Below are 17,033 nucleotides of genomic sequence, written 5' to 3' on the forward strand. Positions count from 1 at the left end.
GACTCCTGTTTGAGTTGACACTAAATCTGACATATTGCTTAAGTGACTTGCTTCATAATAACTAAGTTTGGGAGTCCCTATCCACCTATGGTGGGATGAAGGGAAAGCATTAAAAAAAAAGTATGGTCTATCTGATTGGAATTTGCATTCATTAATCCTCATTTGCCATTATGCAATATGGGCTGATAGGTCCTAGACTGGCCATATTTCCAATACAAAAAGTAATTCTGGCACCAGCATTACTTTAGACACAGCCTGTCAACCAGTAATAGACAGATTCATTTTGTTCCAGTGCCATATGTTTGAATTTATTGTTTTCCAAACTTTGTTATAATTTACCTGGTGTAAAGCTATAGGTGACTGCTGTTCCTAAATATCTGAAAGTTTTCCTGGCTATTGGTATCTGTAATGTTTTAGAAAATATTTGTTGGAGCCTGTGGTGTATGGAAAAACACTCCTGTTTTTTTGAAATTTTACTTTAAGTCCAGAAACAGTGGGAAAAGCCTCAAATTCCTCACTTAACACCCTATCAACACTAATGGGATCTGATGTACATGATGTACATAAAATAATACCATCTGCATAAAATCCCAGGATGTATTCCTTTCTGTTAACGGTTACCCCCTTTCCAGCTAAAATTGATTGTAGACTTCTTGCTAAGTGTTCTAAGATTAATGCAAATAACAGAGGTGATAGCCAACAGGCTTGTTTTGTTTTGTGGCCAAGAAGACATTTAGGTAAATCTATATTATTTATTCTAATAGTGGCAGACGACATAGCAGAAATTTCCCCTAATGGTAGGGTAAATTTAGGGCCAGGATTGTAAAAAAATTATAATCCAAATTAAGAAAAGAAATTGAATGGTAAGATTCTAACTTTGAGGAGTATGGTTTGGAGATTCCTACGTGAAAACAATTGAGAATAGTAGTAATGGGTCCTTTTTGCAAAGATATTTTGCCAACAACGTCTGTTTAAAGTATGTACAGTAGTACCTCGGGTTAAGTACTTAATCCGTTCCGAGGTCCGTTCTTAACCTGAAACTGTTCTTAACCTGAAGCACCACTTTAGCTAATGGGGCCTCCTGCTGCCGCTGCGCCGCCGGAGCACAATTTCTGTTCTCATCCTGAAGCAAAGTTCTTAACCTGAAGCACTATTTCTGGATTAGCGGAGTCTGTAACCTGAAGCGTATGTTACCCGAGGTACCACTATATTTACATTTATACCTGTAGTCGTTTTTTGTAAATAATTATTAATTTTCTCTACCAATTCACACCTTCTATGTTTACTGTTCTTGTTCTGTTAATTAATTGGAACTCCAGCAAGTTTATCTAAGTTCCAGCTCTGGAACCTTCTTAACACTATTAAAACATTAGGGAAATATAGCTTGAAGCATACTCTATTTGAACAGCAGAGAGTAATGCAGCACCTCTGTGGGTACAGAGTACTGTATACCACAAGCATAGAAAGCAAATATATTTCAAACATTTTAAAGAAATAAATGTGGGAGTATATTGAAATCAACCTTTGTTTTCAAACAACATATGCCTGTCCCCAGGTGCCTTCTTTAAGAATGCATTTCCAATGCATAACCTGTTCCAGTCCGGATGCTTTTGTTTTCTGTGGAGACGTTTTTTTAAAGTGTCAAAAGGTAAATCCTGAAAGATCTTAACTGGGTTGTCGTCTTAGGTTGCATATTCCTTCCAACTTTCTTAAGAGCTTTCCAAATCTCACATTTTTTCTTGAAACAATGAAAACACATAATAATGTCCCTTGAATAAACTGGACCTGGGACCGGAACCTTTTGCACATTTTGTCCAAATCCAGAAAGTTGTAAGTGTGAATGGATTTGTAAGCCAATGTAAAGAGCAGAGATGTATTTAAAAACAAACAAAAACAGAACATTGCTTTTATAAGGACACCATATATTTCCAAGTTCTCGCTTATTGCCAGATATTAGCTCTGTCATGTTGCTGAATTAGCATGCATTGTCATAGCTGTTTAGATTGGGAGTCCTCATCCTCCAACAGTTGGGCAAAGGTACAACAAAGATTTTTTTAATGTGTGGTCTGCCTGTTTGCAATATGAATTTGTTAAGTTTCCTTTGTCATTTGGATGTATGGATTGGTGTGATACAAACTGGATAACATTTGAAATAATAATAATAATAATAATAATAATAATAATAATTTTGGAACAAATAAAAATTTAGTTGCTATCAGCTGGTCCATAAAATTTTATAATATGCCCCATCATTTATTTGTTTAAAATATGCTGGAGCATGGATAAATCAGTTGGTTGGAGCATGGTGCAGATAACACAAAGGTTGCAGGTTGAATTCCTGTATAAGACAGCTGCTTATTCATGCAGTTCAGGGGGTTGGGCTAGATGATCCTCAGGGTTGCTTCCAAGTCTTCAATTCTCTGATTCTCTTGATTGTTACTCTTATAGTTTACCTTATACATTTAGTGGTACTGGAGTGCCCTCTACTGTTGAAAGAGGACATAAACCATACTGTATCTTTTAAAGGTTTATGTTAATTCAACTGCTTTTTCAAACTTGTGACATATGTAGATTTATTATAGAAGTAACTGAACTGCAGAATTATAGCAATTATGTGCAAAGCTTAGACTGGTGAAGGACACTATTGATTATTTGCCACAATAAGTACAGGTATTAATTACTTTAAATGCGAAGGGGTTAGGAGAGCCAATAAAATGTTCAGATTGGCAACGTATTTGTTCAAAATGGACATACAGTCTTTTTGCAAAAAACACATAAAACAGATTTTTTTAAAAAAATACAATGATTCATTTATGTTCCGATTAAAATCACCATCAGTTATTAACTCATTTGAGCTCCCCCCCCCTTTTTTTTTATTTTGGCCACAGGGTTGCCCCCAACCCCAGGAGGGGTAATTGGCATCAATAGATGCCAGTGTGATACTGTGTTCCATTAACAATGCCTTTATTGAGACCAAATTGATGTGTTTATTGTCAGATACAGTTGATTGTCTGGAAACGACAGTTGATTGTCTGGAAACAAAAACACTGCAAGGCCTAGAAAGACCTTTCTTCTGTTGTGTAGATAGGTGGTTTGTTCCTTCCCAAATATCTGTAGTGATGATGTCCTCCTATACAGCATTTAATATGACCATCATCCTCTCATGCTGGCCAACAGGCAAGAAAGAAATCGCAAGAACCTAGTCCTAATCCCTACGCCACACACGGGTGTAACCTTTTCCCACGTGCCAGGCACTCAACCCGCCGTGGCAGCCTCAACCTCTCCTTTGTCTCTCCCGCTCATCCCTCAGGAATCCTGGCCAAGCGAAGGGGGCGGGGCGGGCGTGACGTCGAGCGCGCTGCATGGGCGGGGCCCCCCGGTTGCTGCTTTGCCATTGGCCGGATTTCACCCCGCCCCTTGGAAAACGCCCGCTTCACTTGTCCAGTCATAAGCTATGGGACGGTCTTGCGCATTTTATATCACGCGGGTAGCGAAAGCCTTACTCCTCCCCCTCCCTCCCGCTTTTTGGCCTTTGCCGGTTGCCGTCGCCGCTCTTTCTCTCTCCTCAGCAGGAGCGCCGCCGTGCGAAAGAAAGAGCCAGGCTGCTCTGGGGAAAAGGAGCGGGGGTGGGGGCGTCCCTGCCGGCTCCCGTCCTCAGCCGCGATGTCGGTCCTGAGCTGGAAGCCGTTCGTCTACGGCGGCCTGGCCTCGCTCGTCGCCGAGTTCGGTGGGTGAGAGGGGAAAGAGGGACCCGGGAGGTGGGTGGGGGGCCCCGGCCTGGGCGCACGCTCTCGCTTAACCCCGCCCCTTCCCCGTTACCGGGCAACAGGCCACGCCCTTTCTAGGGCCTAGTGCCTTCGGGCTGCTGTCTGGTGCCCGTTAGGAGGCTTTGTCCGGCCCTTGAGGGCTTTTCCTTATCTCCATCCCCTCACTGCTAATGGCGCATCCCGTTTTCAGTTCGGTCCATACCACTCTGCCAGAGAAGAGGGGGGTGGGGAAGCCTCGGCGGGGTGAAGGGGTTTTAGGACAGGGGAGATCACCTGCTTCGTATCTCCACCTGCCGGCGAAGCTCGCAGGGTGACCTTGGGCCACTGGCGCGCTGTCAGACCAGCCTACCTCGCAGAGTTGTTGTGAGGCAAAAGTATATCTGTTGATGGAGGGAGAAAACGAGGATCCGAATGTTAACAACGGGTGGTCATTGCAAGGGTGGCTTATTGGAAATGGAAAGAGAAAGGGGAAGATGGGGTACGTGGGGGGTGGGGACGGACAGTATGATGTAGGGGTTAAAAGTTCTGAATTAGAACTCAAGGAACCGAGGTGCCGGTGAAGCTAAGTGGATGACCTTGGGCCTAGCACTGTCACTTGGCCTAGCCTACCTTGCAGGGCTGTAGTGGGGGTGACAGAACCACATACATGGGTCTTGTGACCCTCAGAAGGAAGGTGGGATATAGAGAGAAGCCTCTATGTTGCAGGGCCTCATTTTTCATACTAGTTCAGGCGAGAAGTTGGTTTGACTCCTCAGCACAAAAGCTCTTGGGGTGACTTTGTTCGCTATACGTTCATTCTACCTAGGTGTTGTGAGGGTGAAAATGGAAAAGCAGGATATTTTATGCCAATCTGCGCTCCTCAGAGGAAGAGTGGCAAAAATACACATAAATATATATAACATTGGATGACTTGGGTCCATGGGTTGTTCCTGACTTCTTAAATATTTTAATTGTAAAAGCAATTAAATGTCCTTGTGGCACCTTAAGGAGAAGTAGATTTATTTGTGACACATGCTTTTGTCAATTGGAGACTGCTTTAGCTGCATGAAATGTTATCACATCTATGTGTGTATGCATACATCATGCATGTACACATTGCTTTGTGTTTCTGTATGATAATTTATAAATTGCCTAGCATTTTCTAGGTGCTATGCAAAGATTTAAAAGCAAAACACAGATCCCTTATGTACACTTAAAGGCTAGCAGACATGTTTCAAAGGGGAAATGATAGGGAAGGAATAGAGAAAAAGCAAATTCAGGTATTAGTTCTTCATAGTTGCATAACTGTTCCATAAACAAATGAAACAGCCACTGAAAGAGAGTTATCAGAGAGGAGGAGCCAAAAGACAGTCACAGCAGAGCTGATGAGGTGGGCCTTCCTGTCTTCTCCCTTACAAATCAAGTGTATACTGTATCTTACTGACATCCATAAATCACATGTGTGCATATAGACAGAGTTTTTAAGGTATCAAACAGCACTTCAGCTCTGGTTCTTGATAGGATGCAATTAAACACTAAATTCATTAATTTATTTACAGTGAATAACAAAACAGATTAATTCCTTATGGCAAAATGTACAGTGGTACCTCGGGTTAAAAACTTAATTCGTTCCGGAGGTCCATTCTTAACCTGAAACTGTTCTTAACCTGAAGACCACTTTAGCTAATAGGGCTTCCCGCTGCCGCCGTGCCGCCGGAGCACAAGTTCTGTTCTCATCCTGAAGCAAAGTTCTTAACCCGAGGTACTATTTCTGGGTTAGCGGAGTCTGTAACATGAAGCGTCTGTAACCTGAAGTGTATGTAACCCAAGGTACCACTGTATTGGTTTCTGCCTTCTTGAGCTGTTCAGATATGACTCAACAGCGTACTGTAGCTCAGTTGGCAGTTATTGAACCCTGGAGAATTGTGCCAATCACTGTAGGCAATGCTGAGCTAGATGAACGAATGTTTTGACTATGTATAAGGCAGCTTCCTATGTTGCTTCTAATGCCTTAATAAATTGGTTGGTCTTTAAGGGTGCCACAAGACCCTTAGTTGGTTTTGGTGGAGTGTGGGGAGCAGATGGGAGAAATACTTATCTGTTTGGATGGCTTAGTTCAGTACAGGCAATACTTGCGCTTTGTAGGAAGAAATAAGTCAATGAACTTGATTGCATCCTAGTCAAATATGTAAATTATTACAGAGCGGCGAGTGTTGGCATGGATTTGGGTCAGGGTTGACCAATCAGCATCCTTCTCAGCCCTCACTTTGGTGTCTGAACTGAAATCTCTCTCTCTTTTTCTTATAGGGACGTTTCCTGTGGATCTCACCAAAACACGGCTTCAAGTCCAAGGCCAAAGCATTGATGCCCGTTTCCGAGAGATCAAGTATCGGGGCATGTTCCATGCCTTGTTTCGTATCTCCAGGGAAGAAGGCATTCTTGCACTCTACTCTGGGTAAAGCGCTGTCCTTTATGTACAGTAACCACACAATAGTTGAGGCATCTTCCCCATCCTTTAAATTGAGGTTTCAGAACCTGTAGATAGCAAGAGTCAAAACTGTATACTGTAATTGGAATGCTAGGGGAACTCAGCCAAAAAACTCCAAGGAGGAGTGATGCTCCTGCTTTGCTGAGTGGAACTTAACTGTCTTCTTCCCCCACCACAGGATCGCTCCAGCCTTGTTAAGACAAGCATCTTATGGCACAATAAAGATTGGTATATACCAGACTTTGAAGCGACTTTTTGTGGATCGATTAGAAGGTTAGTTTGCCAAGAAAACAGTGTGTGCCTTTTTTTCTTAATCTATAGGGCCATGTATATTGATGATGCCATACTATAAATAATTTATCTGGTTTGGGCTTCCTCTTTTATGTCTCTGGCCTCAAATCCCTAAGGTGGACAAAAGGGCTGCATCAATCCACTGCAAATAGATGATGGAACTGCACCCAAAGGTGTTCTAGAAAGACTCAACATATTTCAAGTTATAGAGTTTACTCCTCAGGAGTAGCTTTATTTTTTACTTCTCTTCTTTCAAGAGAGAGTGAGCCACATTTCTCTCCACTTCATTTGCTGTCTTTGACATTTTCTACAGCATCTTTGGATGCAATTGCTCTTGTCGGTCATAATTCACGTTTTTTAAAAAAGTTGTCACTTAATGTTTGTTTATCAGTGGCTACTGTATGAGATTGGGCCCTTTGGTGTAGGTATACTAAGCTAAGCATGCAGGGATGGTTGTATTACATACATACATAATTTCATTTGTATGTCGTCTTTCCACTGTTCAGGCCATGCTCAAGCTGGCTTACAATATGAAAAAATACAAAACTGCAACATTACGAAAGTAGTAATAAACAAAAAAAATAAAACCAAACTGAACACTTTCCACATAAATCACAAGATGTAAAATAAAGATAACCCCCCCCCAAAAAAACCCCACCCCAAGCAACACCCCAGCCTGAGATCGGTTCAGCAGCTTCAGCTTTTGTAGCTGGAGTCACTTAGGACCTGGGAGTCCCAGACCAGGTGGAAAAAGCTTGCAAGGCAGGGAGCAGGTCTTTCAGGTCTCACAACAATATAAGCATGTGAAAGGGCTCATGCATACACGGACTAATCCCACCCTCTGGATACGGGCATGCATGGTTGACATGCACTACTACCACAGCCAATGCACAACTGACATCAGTCTGAAAGGACTTCTGTGCATGCATTTATGCACACACATAGATGCACTACAAATAGCACCTGCTATTCCTGGAGTCTGGCAAAACTGGAGTGATACTTGAGTGTTGGGGGAAGAGATGCTTTTTACTGGAGGTAGGTGAGGTATTGTAGCCAGTCATGCTGTGATTTTCATTCAAACAACTGGCTGTTACTTAGCTTCATCTTGGTCCATTTCCTGGCAGCCTCTCTAGTACTTCCTGCAATTCAGAATCAAGTTCCTGGGCAGCACTGTCCTCTTGCTTTCCTTTTGGAAGCTTGGAGCTTGGTACTGTTGTTGTTGTGGACTCTGATTAAGCTGGTAGCCCTGCCACTCCTGGGCTCCTGATGGAGAAACCATAGCATAGCTTGAGTTCCTTTAGTACTTGCAACTGTAGAATGTAACATAACTTACTAGAATCCAGCAACATGCCTCCTTGTCTCTTGGCTGCCCAACACAGTTGCCTCTGTCTATGCCTGCCACATGTGGTGTGTCATGGTCTCTCTGCTTCTGGGTACTATATCCTAAATATTTGTTTCCCTTCAGGCCCCACGCAGCTGTTGACCCGGTCTCCTTTGGAGAGCGCTGCGGTCAGTACCACTGCCCTTCCCAGCATTAACTCTGCTCTAACTCTTGGCTTTTACTTTCTGAACTAATGATCTAATCTCCTTGGCTGGGATTTTTTTGGTCTTGGGGATGGCTCTTCTAGGTTTTGGTAGAATCCTCCCCACCCCCACCATCAAAATTCTTTGAACATTGCCCCTATGGGATTGGATGACATTTCTTTAGACAGATAACTGTCCCAAAGAGCAAGTTAACTGGTAGTGTGCTCCTGTGCTCTCATTGGTCAAGCTGCAGAAGTACTTTCATTAAAAACCAGAAGTGTCACAAGGCTGTTCTTGGTGCCATAGGCCCAAAAGAAAAAAAGCTGGAACACTTGGTCTTTATGTAGCATTACATCTTTGTTGTCTTTGTTTTTCTTCCTAAAATACTCTCTTGCTCTCCCTCCTTTGGGGTCCATTCTGGGGTTATAACTTCCTCTCCAAACTCCTTCCTGTTTGCAGATGAAACATTACTACTAAATGTTATATGTGGAGTTGTGTCAGGGGTGATCTCCTCTGCGCTGGCAAATCCAACAGATGTACTGAAGGTAAGAGGGACCTGCCTTTTTGTATATACTTGCTGCTTCCATATGTTATCTCCTTTGGTCCTTAGCCTGTGGAGATGCTGCTATTTTGCTTCTACAATCCATAGCACTGCCATAGCTGCTACTCCATGTTTGCCATACTTTTTGACCATACACGCAGCAACAAAGGGAAGAGACCGAATACAGTTTCACATTAGTGTAACACTTTTAAGTTAGACACGTGAAGACTAGTAGTCCTCAGCCTCTTCTGATGAGCCTTTAACTACAGCCTGTTATCATGTTCTAAAAATATTAATGAACTTTTGTATTTGTTTAAAATGACGATGGATCCATTCATATTTGGTTTTAATTTGTTTGGGGGTTTTTCAATATGTTTTATCATTTTTATTTGTATACCGCTTGGAGTATTTCTGATCAAGCAGTTTACAGCCATACCTCGGGTTACGGACGCTTTGGGTTGTGCGATTTTGGGTTGTACACCACACCAAACCCAGAAGTACCAGAACAGGTTACTTCCAGGTTTTGGCACATGTGCAGAAGCGCTAAATCGCACATTCACATGCACAGAAGTGCCGAATCGCAACCAACGCAGTGCTGCGGGTTGCAAACGTGCTTCCCGCATGGCTCACGTTCACAACCCAAGCATCCACTGTAGATACTTTAAATACAGTGAGCCCACAATTTACACGGTGGCTACATTCCAGGGATCACCCGTAAAGCCAAAATCACTTATAGTCAAAAGTCATTTGGTTCAGTGGATGGCCAGGATTGCCAACGTTAATTTCCCCAGAACACCCCCCCCCCTTTCACCCCTTTTTAATTCTTAAAATATAACTTTGCACGTAAAGCTGAATGTGGACAAATTAAATGTGCATAAGTTGCAGGCTTATTGTAAGATTCATTTTAACCCCCTGCAAGCTATATTTGGCTGTCTTCCTGCTTCTTTCTTTCTTGGGTGACCAGAAGCAATGGAGGACAGCAGTGGTACTTGTGCAGAAGAGGTAATTTAAGCAGGTGCTGCTGATATTTGAGGGATGAGAAAACCCACAGAATGGTTTAACAGAATGGAGGATTGCCTTCCTTGCATCTGGTCACATTTTCTCTCTCAAACCTCTTTTCCAACCTTAAGCACACATACACAAAAAGTTTGTGGTGATAATACCATATTAGTTTACAGCATGACCCACCCATAGGCCCTGGCTCACTAGTTCAAGACCAGCCATATACAACAAATGGTTTTGATACCATGCTAGACAGCTGCTTCATGCTTAGATTCTTGGGTTTACAAGCAGTTTACTTTGGATAGCAGCTCATTCATTACTTTATGTTGATTCATTTCTCTAACTAGGAAGTCTCTTGCTCATCCATCTCTTTTAGATCCGAATGCAGGCTCAGGGCAGTCTGTTCCAAGGAGGAATGATTGGAAGCTTCATAGACATCTACCAGCAGGAAGGCACACGGGGGCTATGGAGAGTAAGTGCTTCTTTTGTACATATTCTTTTCTTTCTTTCTTTCTTTCTTTCTTTCTTTCTTTCTTTCTTTCTTTCCCTCCTTCCCCACCAACTACTTCTCCTTGTAGTGCTAGCACCCCATCCATCTATCATTTGCTTTCAAAAAAATTCTTCAGAGAACAAACTTTTTTGTAGTAAGACTTATCAAATCTTATCAAGTCTTATTTTGTAGTGAGACTTATCAAGGATAATATGAATTTCTGCATTTTGGTTTCCTAATTTATGTAAAATCCATGTTGTTTTGGTATAGTGAATGTGCTGCAGATTGAATTGGCTGATATTCCTAGTTTGCCTTAGTACCAGCATGTATTCCTTAAGTACAGTACTCAAATTACTGGGGTGTGTGTTCAGAGGTGAATGTCCCCATTGATGTCCCCATTGTCCACTATTTAGAGAGATTATAGAGGGAAGCCTGATTTTGCTACAATTAAAGAGGGGTCAGGGGGTAAGTTGCTCCCCAACTTTTCTGCCGTAGTTTGAGAAGCGACCAGGGTTCTTCCTGTGGTTGTCTTAAGGCATGGGTTGGGAAACTAAGGCCCGGGGGCCGAATCCGCAGATGGTCTGGGAATCGCCGTGGGGATTCTGATCGTTTGGGCTGTGCCATTCTCCCCCCCACCCACACACACTGTGGCAGCGGCACCTCTTCCCCTCCTCCTCCTGGCTTCTCCTTGCCCTGCCTAGAGAAGGAAGGGGGCTGGGCTTTGTTGAGCCACAGTTGGCTGAGTGCCATTTTAAGCAGCCACCCCCCCTGAGCCAGCCCTTCCACACCGCTTATTGTCCCTCCGCCACCAGCCCCTGCCACTCTCAAGACACAGATAAGCAGCCACCAGGGCTCGTCCAGTGCTGTGGAGAAGGGAGGGGAAAGTCGGTGAGGGGGGATTCCCCCCCAAATATAGTCCAGCCCCCCACAAGGTCTGAGGGATGCTGGACCAGCCCCTGCGAAAAAAGTTTGCTGACCCCTGTCTTAAAGCTATCTTTGTTCTGGATGCCACCTTAGCGTGAGAGAACATGGAATGTGATAACATGTTTTTGTGCTGGATAAATGCTTTCTGCTCCATAACAAATAGTATTTATAGCCCCATACATCCAAGTTCTCAAGGTGGTCCACATCAAGGTTAAGAATAAATTAAAAATACATACAACAAAGCAATGCAACAACAAAACCACCCAGATTATTATAAAATTATTATAAACTGTATGCATGTCTAGCAAAGTGCTGGAATGAAAGGATAATGAACTTGACCTATTCCTTACTTTTGCCTTCCCCTTCTTTAGCTATTGAACCTGCTTGGGGGGAAATTCTCTGCAGAATCTTAATTTGTCCAGTTCATGAGGTGGATTCAATAGGCTTGCTTGTCTTTTCTGAGTGGGGGGGGAGGCAGCAACTGGGATCATGGTTGCAAACCCCTTGGGTTTGTAGAGTTAAACCAGTTTAATATAATATAGCCACAAAGTGGGATCCAATACTGCATTCTTCCCTAATTCAGTTCCCCAGCTCTGACCTAAGCAAGCAAATACCAAGATGCAGCTTCTTGGAAGGAGGGGGACTAAAAGGAAAGAACATTAAGTAATATAAAGAAATCAGTGTGCTGTATTCTAGTCAAATTTTGTTTTCTATTGCAGAGTTAAGGATAGTACAGGAAGCTATCTTTTCTAAGGATAGCAAATGTTATTATGCCCAGGATACTTTGGCAGGCCTTAATGGCCAATGAGCCTTCCTTTTCCAAAAGATTATGCAGGCTGCAAACGTCAAGGTATTTGGGAGTGGAGATGCATGGGAGTTACTAGAGTGAGGGTCTCTGGTGGCAGCACTATTAACTTTCAGTCTTTTTATTTGGCAGGGTGTTGTCCCGACTGCTCAGAGAGCTGCCATAGTGGTGGGAGTCGAATTGCCAGTCTATGACATCACCAAGAAGCACTTGATCCTTTCAGGACTTGTGGGGGACACAATCCTTGCCCACTTCATGTAATTATTGACCAGTTTTGCATGTATAAAATGAATGTAAACATAGTGCTGTGGTGGGCAGATCACCTCTACCCACCGTCAGATCAATTTTCTGATGAGCAGAGGTGATGATAACTCCTTCTCCGAGGCTGGTCTGCATGAATCAGCTGAGGATGTGAGCTCTGGTGTGAGAGGATGAGCGGGGGGCAGTATTGTGTGGGTACGTCTATTTTTGGTCACACCTGTTGATGGCATGCAGCTCCTGGAAGATTTGTCAAAGGTGAATGTGGCCCATGGACTTTACACTTCTGTGCTGAAGTTTCTCATTTCCACTGCCTGAGGAGTAGGTGTTTTTTTTAATGTTTGTGTCATGGAAGTACCAATCTAACATAAACACAAATAAATTAAGAACAGTTACTAAATCATCTGTAGGCACCTAATACTCAATTCTGGCAGGCACCTCCTCTTTCCCCTTTCTTATTCTCAGCACTGAGACTTGCCACTTTTCAGAAGAGGAAGGGGAAGTAAAAAGAGAAAACACCCCTTCGCTCACTTCATGCTGGAAATGAGAGGCAAGCCCTGCCCTTCTCTTGAGTCCCCAGGCACATACAGAGATCTCTGGAACAGAAAGGGCCTCATCTTTAACTTATTTCCAGATTCTGGTCAGGAGCAGTCAGGACAGATCTGCACTGCTTCGAACTTTTACCAAAGCCAGTGCCAACTAATCCTGGCCCTACTTTGAGTTGTCTGTGTATACTGGAAGATTTAGGGGAGAGGGGCTGGTGGTAACCAGAAAAAATGGTTCCTGTGCACATCACCTCCATTATGTCAGTCTTGTTTCTAGAAGCAGTATATCAAGAATGGGAGGAATCCGCAACCCCAAGTTGTTTCCCCTGGAGTGCAAGAAGTAACCTCGTGTATTCTTCTCTATTTAGTTCCAGTTTTACATGTGGGCTGGCTGGTGCCGTTGCTTCAAATCCAGTGGATGTGGTGCGGACACGTATGATGAATCAAAGGGCCATTGTGGGGACCGTTGACCTCTACAGGGGTACACTGGATGGTCTGGTAAAGGTAAGGTTTGTAACGAAGTCACTTTTGGGTCTTGAAATGTCAGGGACAAAATGGAAGATGGGTTAAAATCCTAAAAGTCCTTTGAAGTTGCTCATACAACATTAAAATAATTCAGTGCTGTGTGTATGGCAAGTGAGGTTTCTCCAAAAGCTAATTAAGATCCCAGTGTTATGCTATCTGTTCACAGTTTGTAGAAGCAAACAGTATAAACAGCCTCTTTCAGTTAGCCCCTTTCTTCTTTACTACTTTAAAAAAAATAAAATAAATAAATATAGATACAAACTGATCAGTGATTTGGTGTGTATATAGGGATTGCGCTTTTTCCAAGACAAGGATAAATGACAAATCTACTGGGAACTTCTTGTGCCTTCTAAATGAAGGAGACCTGCACACCAACACATGTCTGTGTATTCCTGTTAATTCTTGTGCCTGCCTCCAAAGCTAGCCATTGGGACTTTGCCTGCAGTTAAAACACTAGAAAGAGCAAAGGCATGTAATGAGCAGCTGGAGGAGATAGCGGGTACCTGTGGCCCTCCAAATGTTGCTGGGCTACAAAGTCCCACCATACCTGACCCATTGGACATTCTGCTTGGGAATGATGAGAGCTGGACTTCAACAACACTTGGAGAGCTACAGGTTCCCTTCCTCTGAACCAGAGGTTATCTAGAGACTGAATATCACCGTGTAACAGAAAGCTAATTGCTTTCTGGTCTGCCATATAGCTGCAGGCCTTTGAGAGAACTGGTAGGTTGATCACAGTGGGTCCTGAAAATTTTCTGTCTCCTTCCCAGACATGGAAAAGTGAGGGCTTCTTCGCGCTTTACAAAGGATTCTGGCCAAATTGGTTGCGGCTTGGCCCCTGGAACATCATTGTATCCTTTAATGTGTGTGACCTTGGTGGGAAAGGAAAGTCGAAGAGAGTTCTCAAAGCAATTATCCCATAGTATTCTTTCTGGAGTTAGATATTGGATCACAGCTAGACAGATCTTACAACAATCCAACAATGATGTATCCTCATTTCACTTTCAACTGCAACTAAACTAAACTGTTGTTTAAAGGTGAATGCCCAGTGTGCTGATGCAGGCTGCTAAAATTTCAAGGGCTTCACTTTGCTCCTTGTTTGTTGCTGCTAGGGACCAAGCCATGGTCTGGTTTAGTTTTGGTTCTGAACCTGGGCTTGTGGGTTTACTGCTCTCTAAACAAACCATAAGTGGTAAGTCAATAACAGACTTTGGTTACAGTTCGTAGTATACTTGTGGAGAGAATTAAACCACTAACCTACATTAAGATGTAATCCTAAGCCACACTACAGCTTAGTTTCCAGCAGCATGGCAGGAACAAGGGAAGAGACAAGCTCCTGTGATTTCATCACTGTGTGCTTGCTTTTAAACTGTACTTTAGTTTAAAGTGGTAGGCAAACAAGGCCACTATACATTATGGGAATTGTGAGACTCTTGGAGCTGAAAGGACCTTGTTTTTCATTTTAAAACAAACAAACTGGTCCTCTGTGTAGTCTTTCTGTGCTGTGCATCTTTAGCCAAATTGATATTTTCTCAGGGGTGGGGAGTTGGGGCCCTTTTCAGCTTTGGTTTTATTTATCTAGGGTGTACTAAACGGTGGTAATACAATTACACTGAGTGGGCAAGGTAAAGGCTGCAGAATAATGGTCAAAGGGGCCGTAGGTACCACATAGCACAGCTTAGTAGTGGCAGAGCTCATACTTTGCATACAGAGGATTCCAGTTCAATCTGGACAGCTCCCATTTAAAAAAGGACCTCTAGTAGTCAGATACAGGAAAGATCTCTGTGGTATTTCTTGGTATAAGGGAGCTTCATATGTTAACTGTGTATTTGGACAATATGTATAGCCCAGATTTCTCACTAGTCTGAAATGGGGGGGGGGGGGATGATGATGATGAAGCATTACTCTAGCTGTCTAGCATGACCAACAGAGGTGGAAAACAGGTTTTGTAGTTCTCAAGTTGCAGAAACAATGAGGGAAGTCCTAGGGATATTTGTTAGCTGGGTGGTTATTTTTTTCTCTCCTTTTTGACCAAATAGTACCAGTCTCTAGGCTTCTGCAATTCTGACTGTGGAGCTGCTTCATTACTTGGGTGAGAAAGTGGCTTCTTTGATATTTCACAAGTGAATAGTTGCAGATGGTTATCCAAAGCAGTTGTTGGTTGAGAGTCTTCTTGTCCCAGCAGCTCCAGGTCGAAAGCACTTATGACTGGATTGCCCTTCTGTTTCATGGTTTGAAATAGAAACCTATAAAGTGGATGCTTAGCTGTGATGAGACTTGGGACAGGGAGCAGGGTGTGGAATGAAAAGCCAATTCCTTGAGGGCATTTCTTTAACTTGTTGACAGTTTTTTATCACCTACGAGCAGCTGAAGAGGCTCCCTTTCTAGGGGCCAGATCGGATTGGTGATTCAGCTGCCCTTCTTGCTCACCTGTTCCTGCATCTTCATGTATTTTTGCCTATGCGGACTGAGGCCTACCATCCCCACTCCTGAATGCTCAGGTCTCGGGAGCATAGCTTGGATGAGAAGGGGGATGTTGGGGCCAGTGGTATTCAGTGCTTTCCCATAAAGGGAAAGTTGGAGAGCAAGGGGGAGAGAGAGCATAGGGCTGAGTCTGTATCTTCTGTGAAGAGCTGTGTGAGTTTGAGGTCTTTCAGAGTGCAGCTTATTGCAATGTGGATTTTGCAGTAAGCTGTGCCTTCCCCTTAACTTGTGCAAGGGGGAAATTCAAAGGAGCTGCTGCATTCCCTTCCATTGTCATGTTACCTTAATAAACTATTTATTGGAGCTAATGTATGTGTTTTGTGTTTTTCAGTATTGTAAGTTTGGTGCTGGAAGAGGCAGCCTGTGAAAGAGAACAGCTGCTCTCTTAGTAGACAAAAAACTAAAAAGTTGTACATCCAACTGCCCTGTTCACCAGCCCCCAAGGTAGCATTGTCACAGAATGTCTGAATTCACCAACTTCTAAAGCTGCACTGCTGTGATGACACAGAATGTTGGTGAACATTCTAACTATTGTGAAGAAAGGATAAGTTTTTGATTCTATAAATTGCTTAATGTTCAGATTCAGTGCTGCTGCCCTCAGGAAACTGGAAAGTTACTTTGACTTGGATGATGATTCATGCTTGCCTAATGATGGAAGAAGCCTAGAGAAATGAGGAGAACAGAGTAAAGATGATCAGAATGTCCTGTGTTGATTTGAAATAACCAACCAAATGCATGGCTGTATATTGCTATTAAATATGTTTTCTTTCACTAGCGTCCTTGAGTTTGTTAAAAGAGGCAAACCTCTTGATCTGTACTTTGTTAACCATCTAAGGGGGCAAATTGACCTCCCAGGAATGATTCATCAAGGCAGTTGCTATGCGTAGAGTTATTGAAGATGAAAAAATGATTAAAGATTCTATTGCATGCAGATGGGGAACAAATGTTAAAGGTAAAGGTACCCCTGCCCGTACGGGCCAGTCTTGCCAGACTCTAGGGTTGTGCACCCATCTCACTTAAGAGGCCGGGGGCCAGCGCTGTCCGAAGACACTTCCGGGTCACGTGGCCAGCGTGACAAGCTGCATCTGGTGAGCCAGTGCAGCACACGGAACGCCGTTTACCTTCCCGCTAGTAAGCGGTCCCTAACCCACAGCACCACCCGCGTCCCTGGAACAAATGTTAGTTGCAGGCAAATAAATTGCTTTTCAAGAATGTGGACATCTGAGCCCCATCTGAGATGGGGAAATTCAGTTAGATTTTAAAAAACAGGTACATTGCAGGGAAGGGAGGGAATAAAAGTAGCCTTGTAATGCAGGTTTCTTCTATACGTTTTGATTTTATAGCTTGTTAGCCTGGGCCATGAATAAAGTTAGAAATTGGGGACTTGGAGTTAACCCCCCATGTGTGTAT

At 43.2% G+C, this 17,033-nt stretch overlaps 1 protein-coding gene across 2 annotated transcripts; it reads left to right on the forward strand.

The window, feature by feature from the left end:
• Nucleotides 1-3,464: 3,464 nt before the first annotated feature.
• Nucleotides 3,465-16,394, forward strand: SLC25A14 (solute carrier family 25 member 14). Of its 2 annotated transcripts, none has more exons than XM_083422797.1 (9): nt 3,465-3,727; nt 6,054-6,201; nt 6,413-6,507; nt 8,509-8,594; nt 9,969-10,064; nt 11,944-12,068; nt 12,983-13,118; nt 13,910-13,990; nt 15,486-16,394. In XM_083422797.1, the coding sequence occupies exons 1-9, from the start codon at nt 3,664-3,666 to the stop codon at nt 15,525-15,527; spliced, it is 873 nt and encodes a 290-aa protein (XP_083278923.1). In that variant the 5' UTR covers nt 3,465-3,663; the 3' UTR covers nt 15,528-16,394. The 2 variants fall into 2 exon arrangements, with proteins under 2 accessions (XP_083278923.1, XP_083278924.1); XM_083422798.1 differs by lacking the exon at nt 3,465-3,727 and adding an exon at nt 4,295-5,136.
• Nucleotides 16,395-17,033: the final 639 nt, after the last annotated feature.

This window comes from Podarcis tiliguerta, assembly GCF_965153285.1.
Source record: "Podarcis tiliguerta genome assembly, chromosome: Z".
Taxonomy (NCBI): Eukaryota; Metazoa; Chordata; class Lepidosauria; order Squamata; family Lacertidae; genus Podarcis; species Podarcis tiliguerta.

Coding starts and splice junctions, on each gene's coding strand:
- SLC25A14 (XM_083422797.1), top strand. CDS start 3,664: ATGTCGGTCCTGAGCTGGAAGCCGTTCGTCTACGGCGGCCTGGCCTCG. Junction 6,508..8,508: donor TTTTGTGGATCGATTAGAAG/GTTAGTTTGCCA, acceptor TCCTGTTTGCAG/ATGAAACATTACTACTAAAT. Junction 13,991..15,485: donor TTGGCCCCTGGAACATCATT/GTATCCTTTAAT, acceptor ACTTGTTGACAG/TTTTTTATCACCTACGAGCA.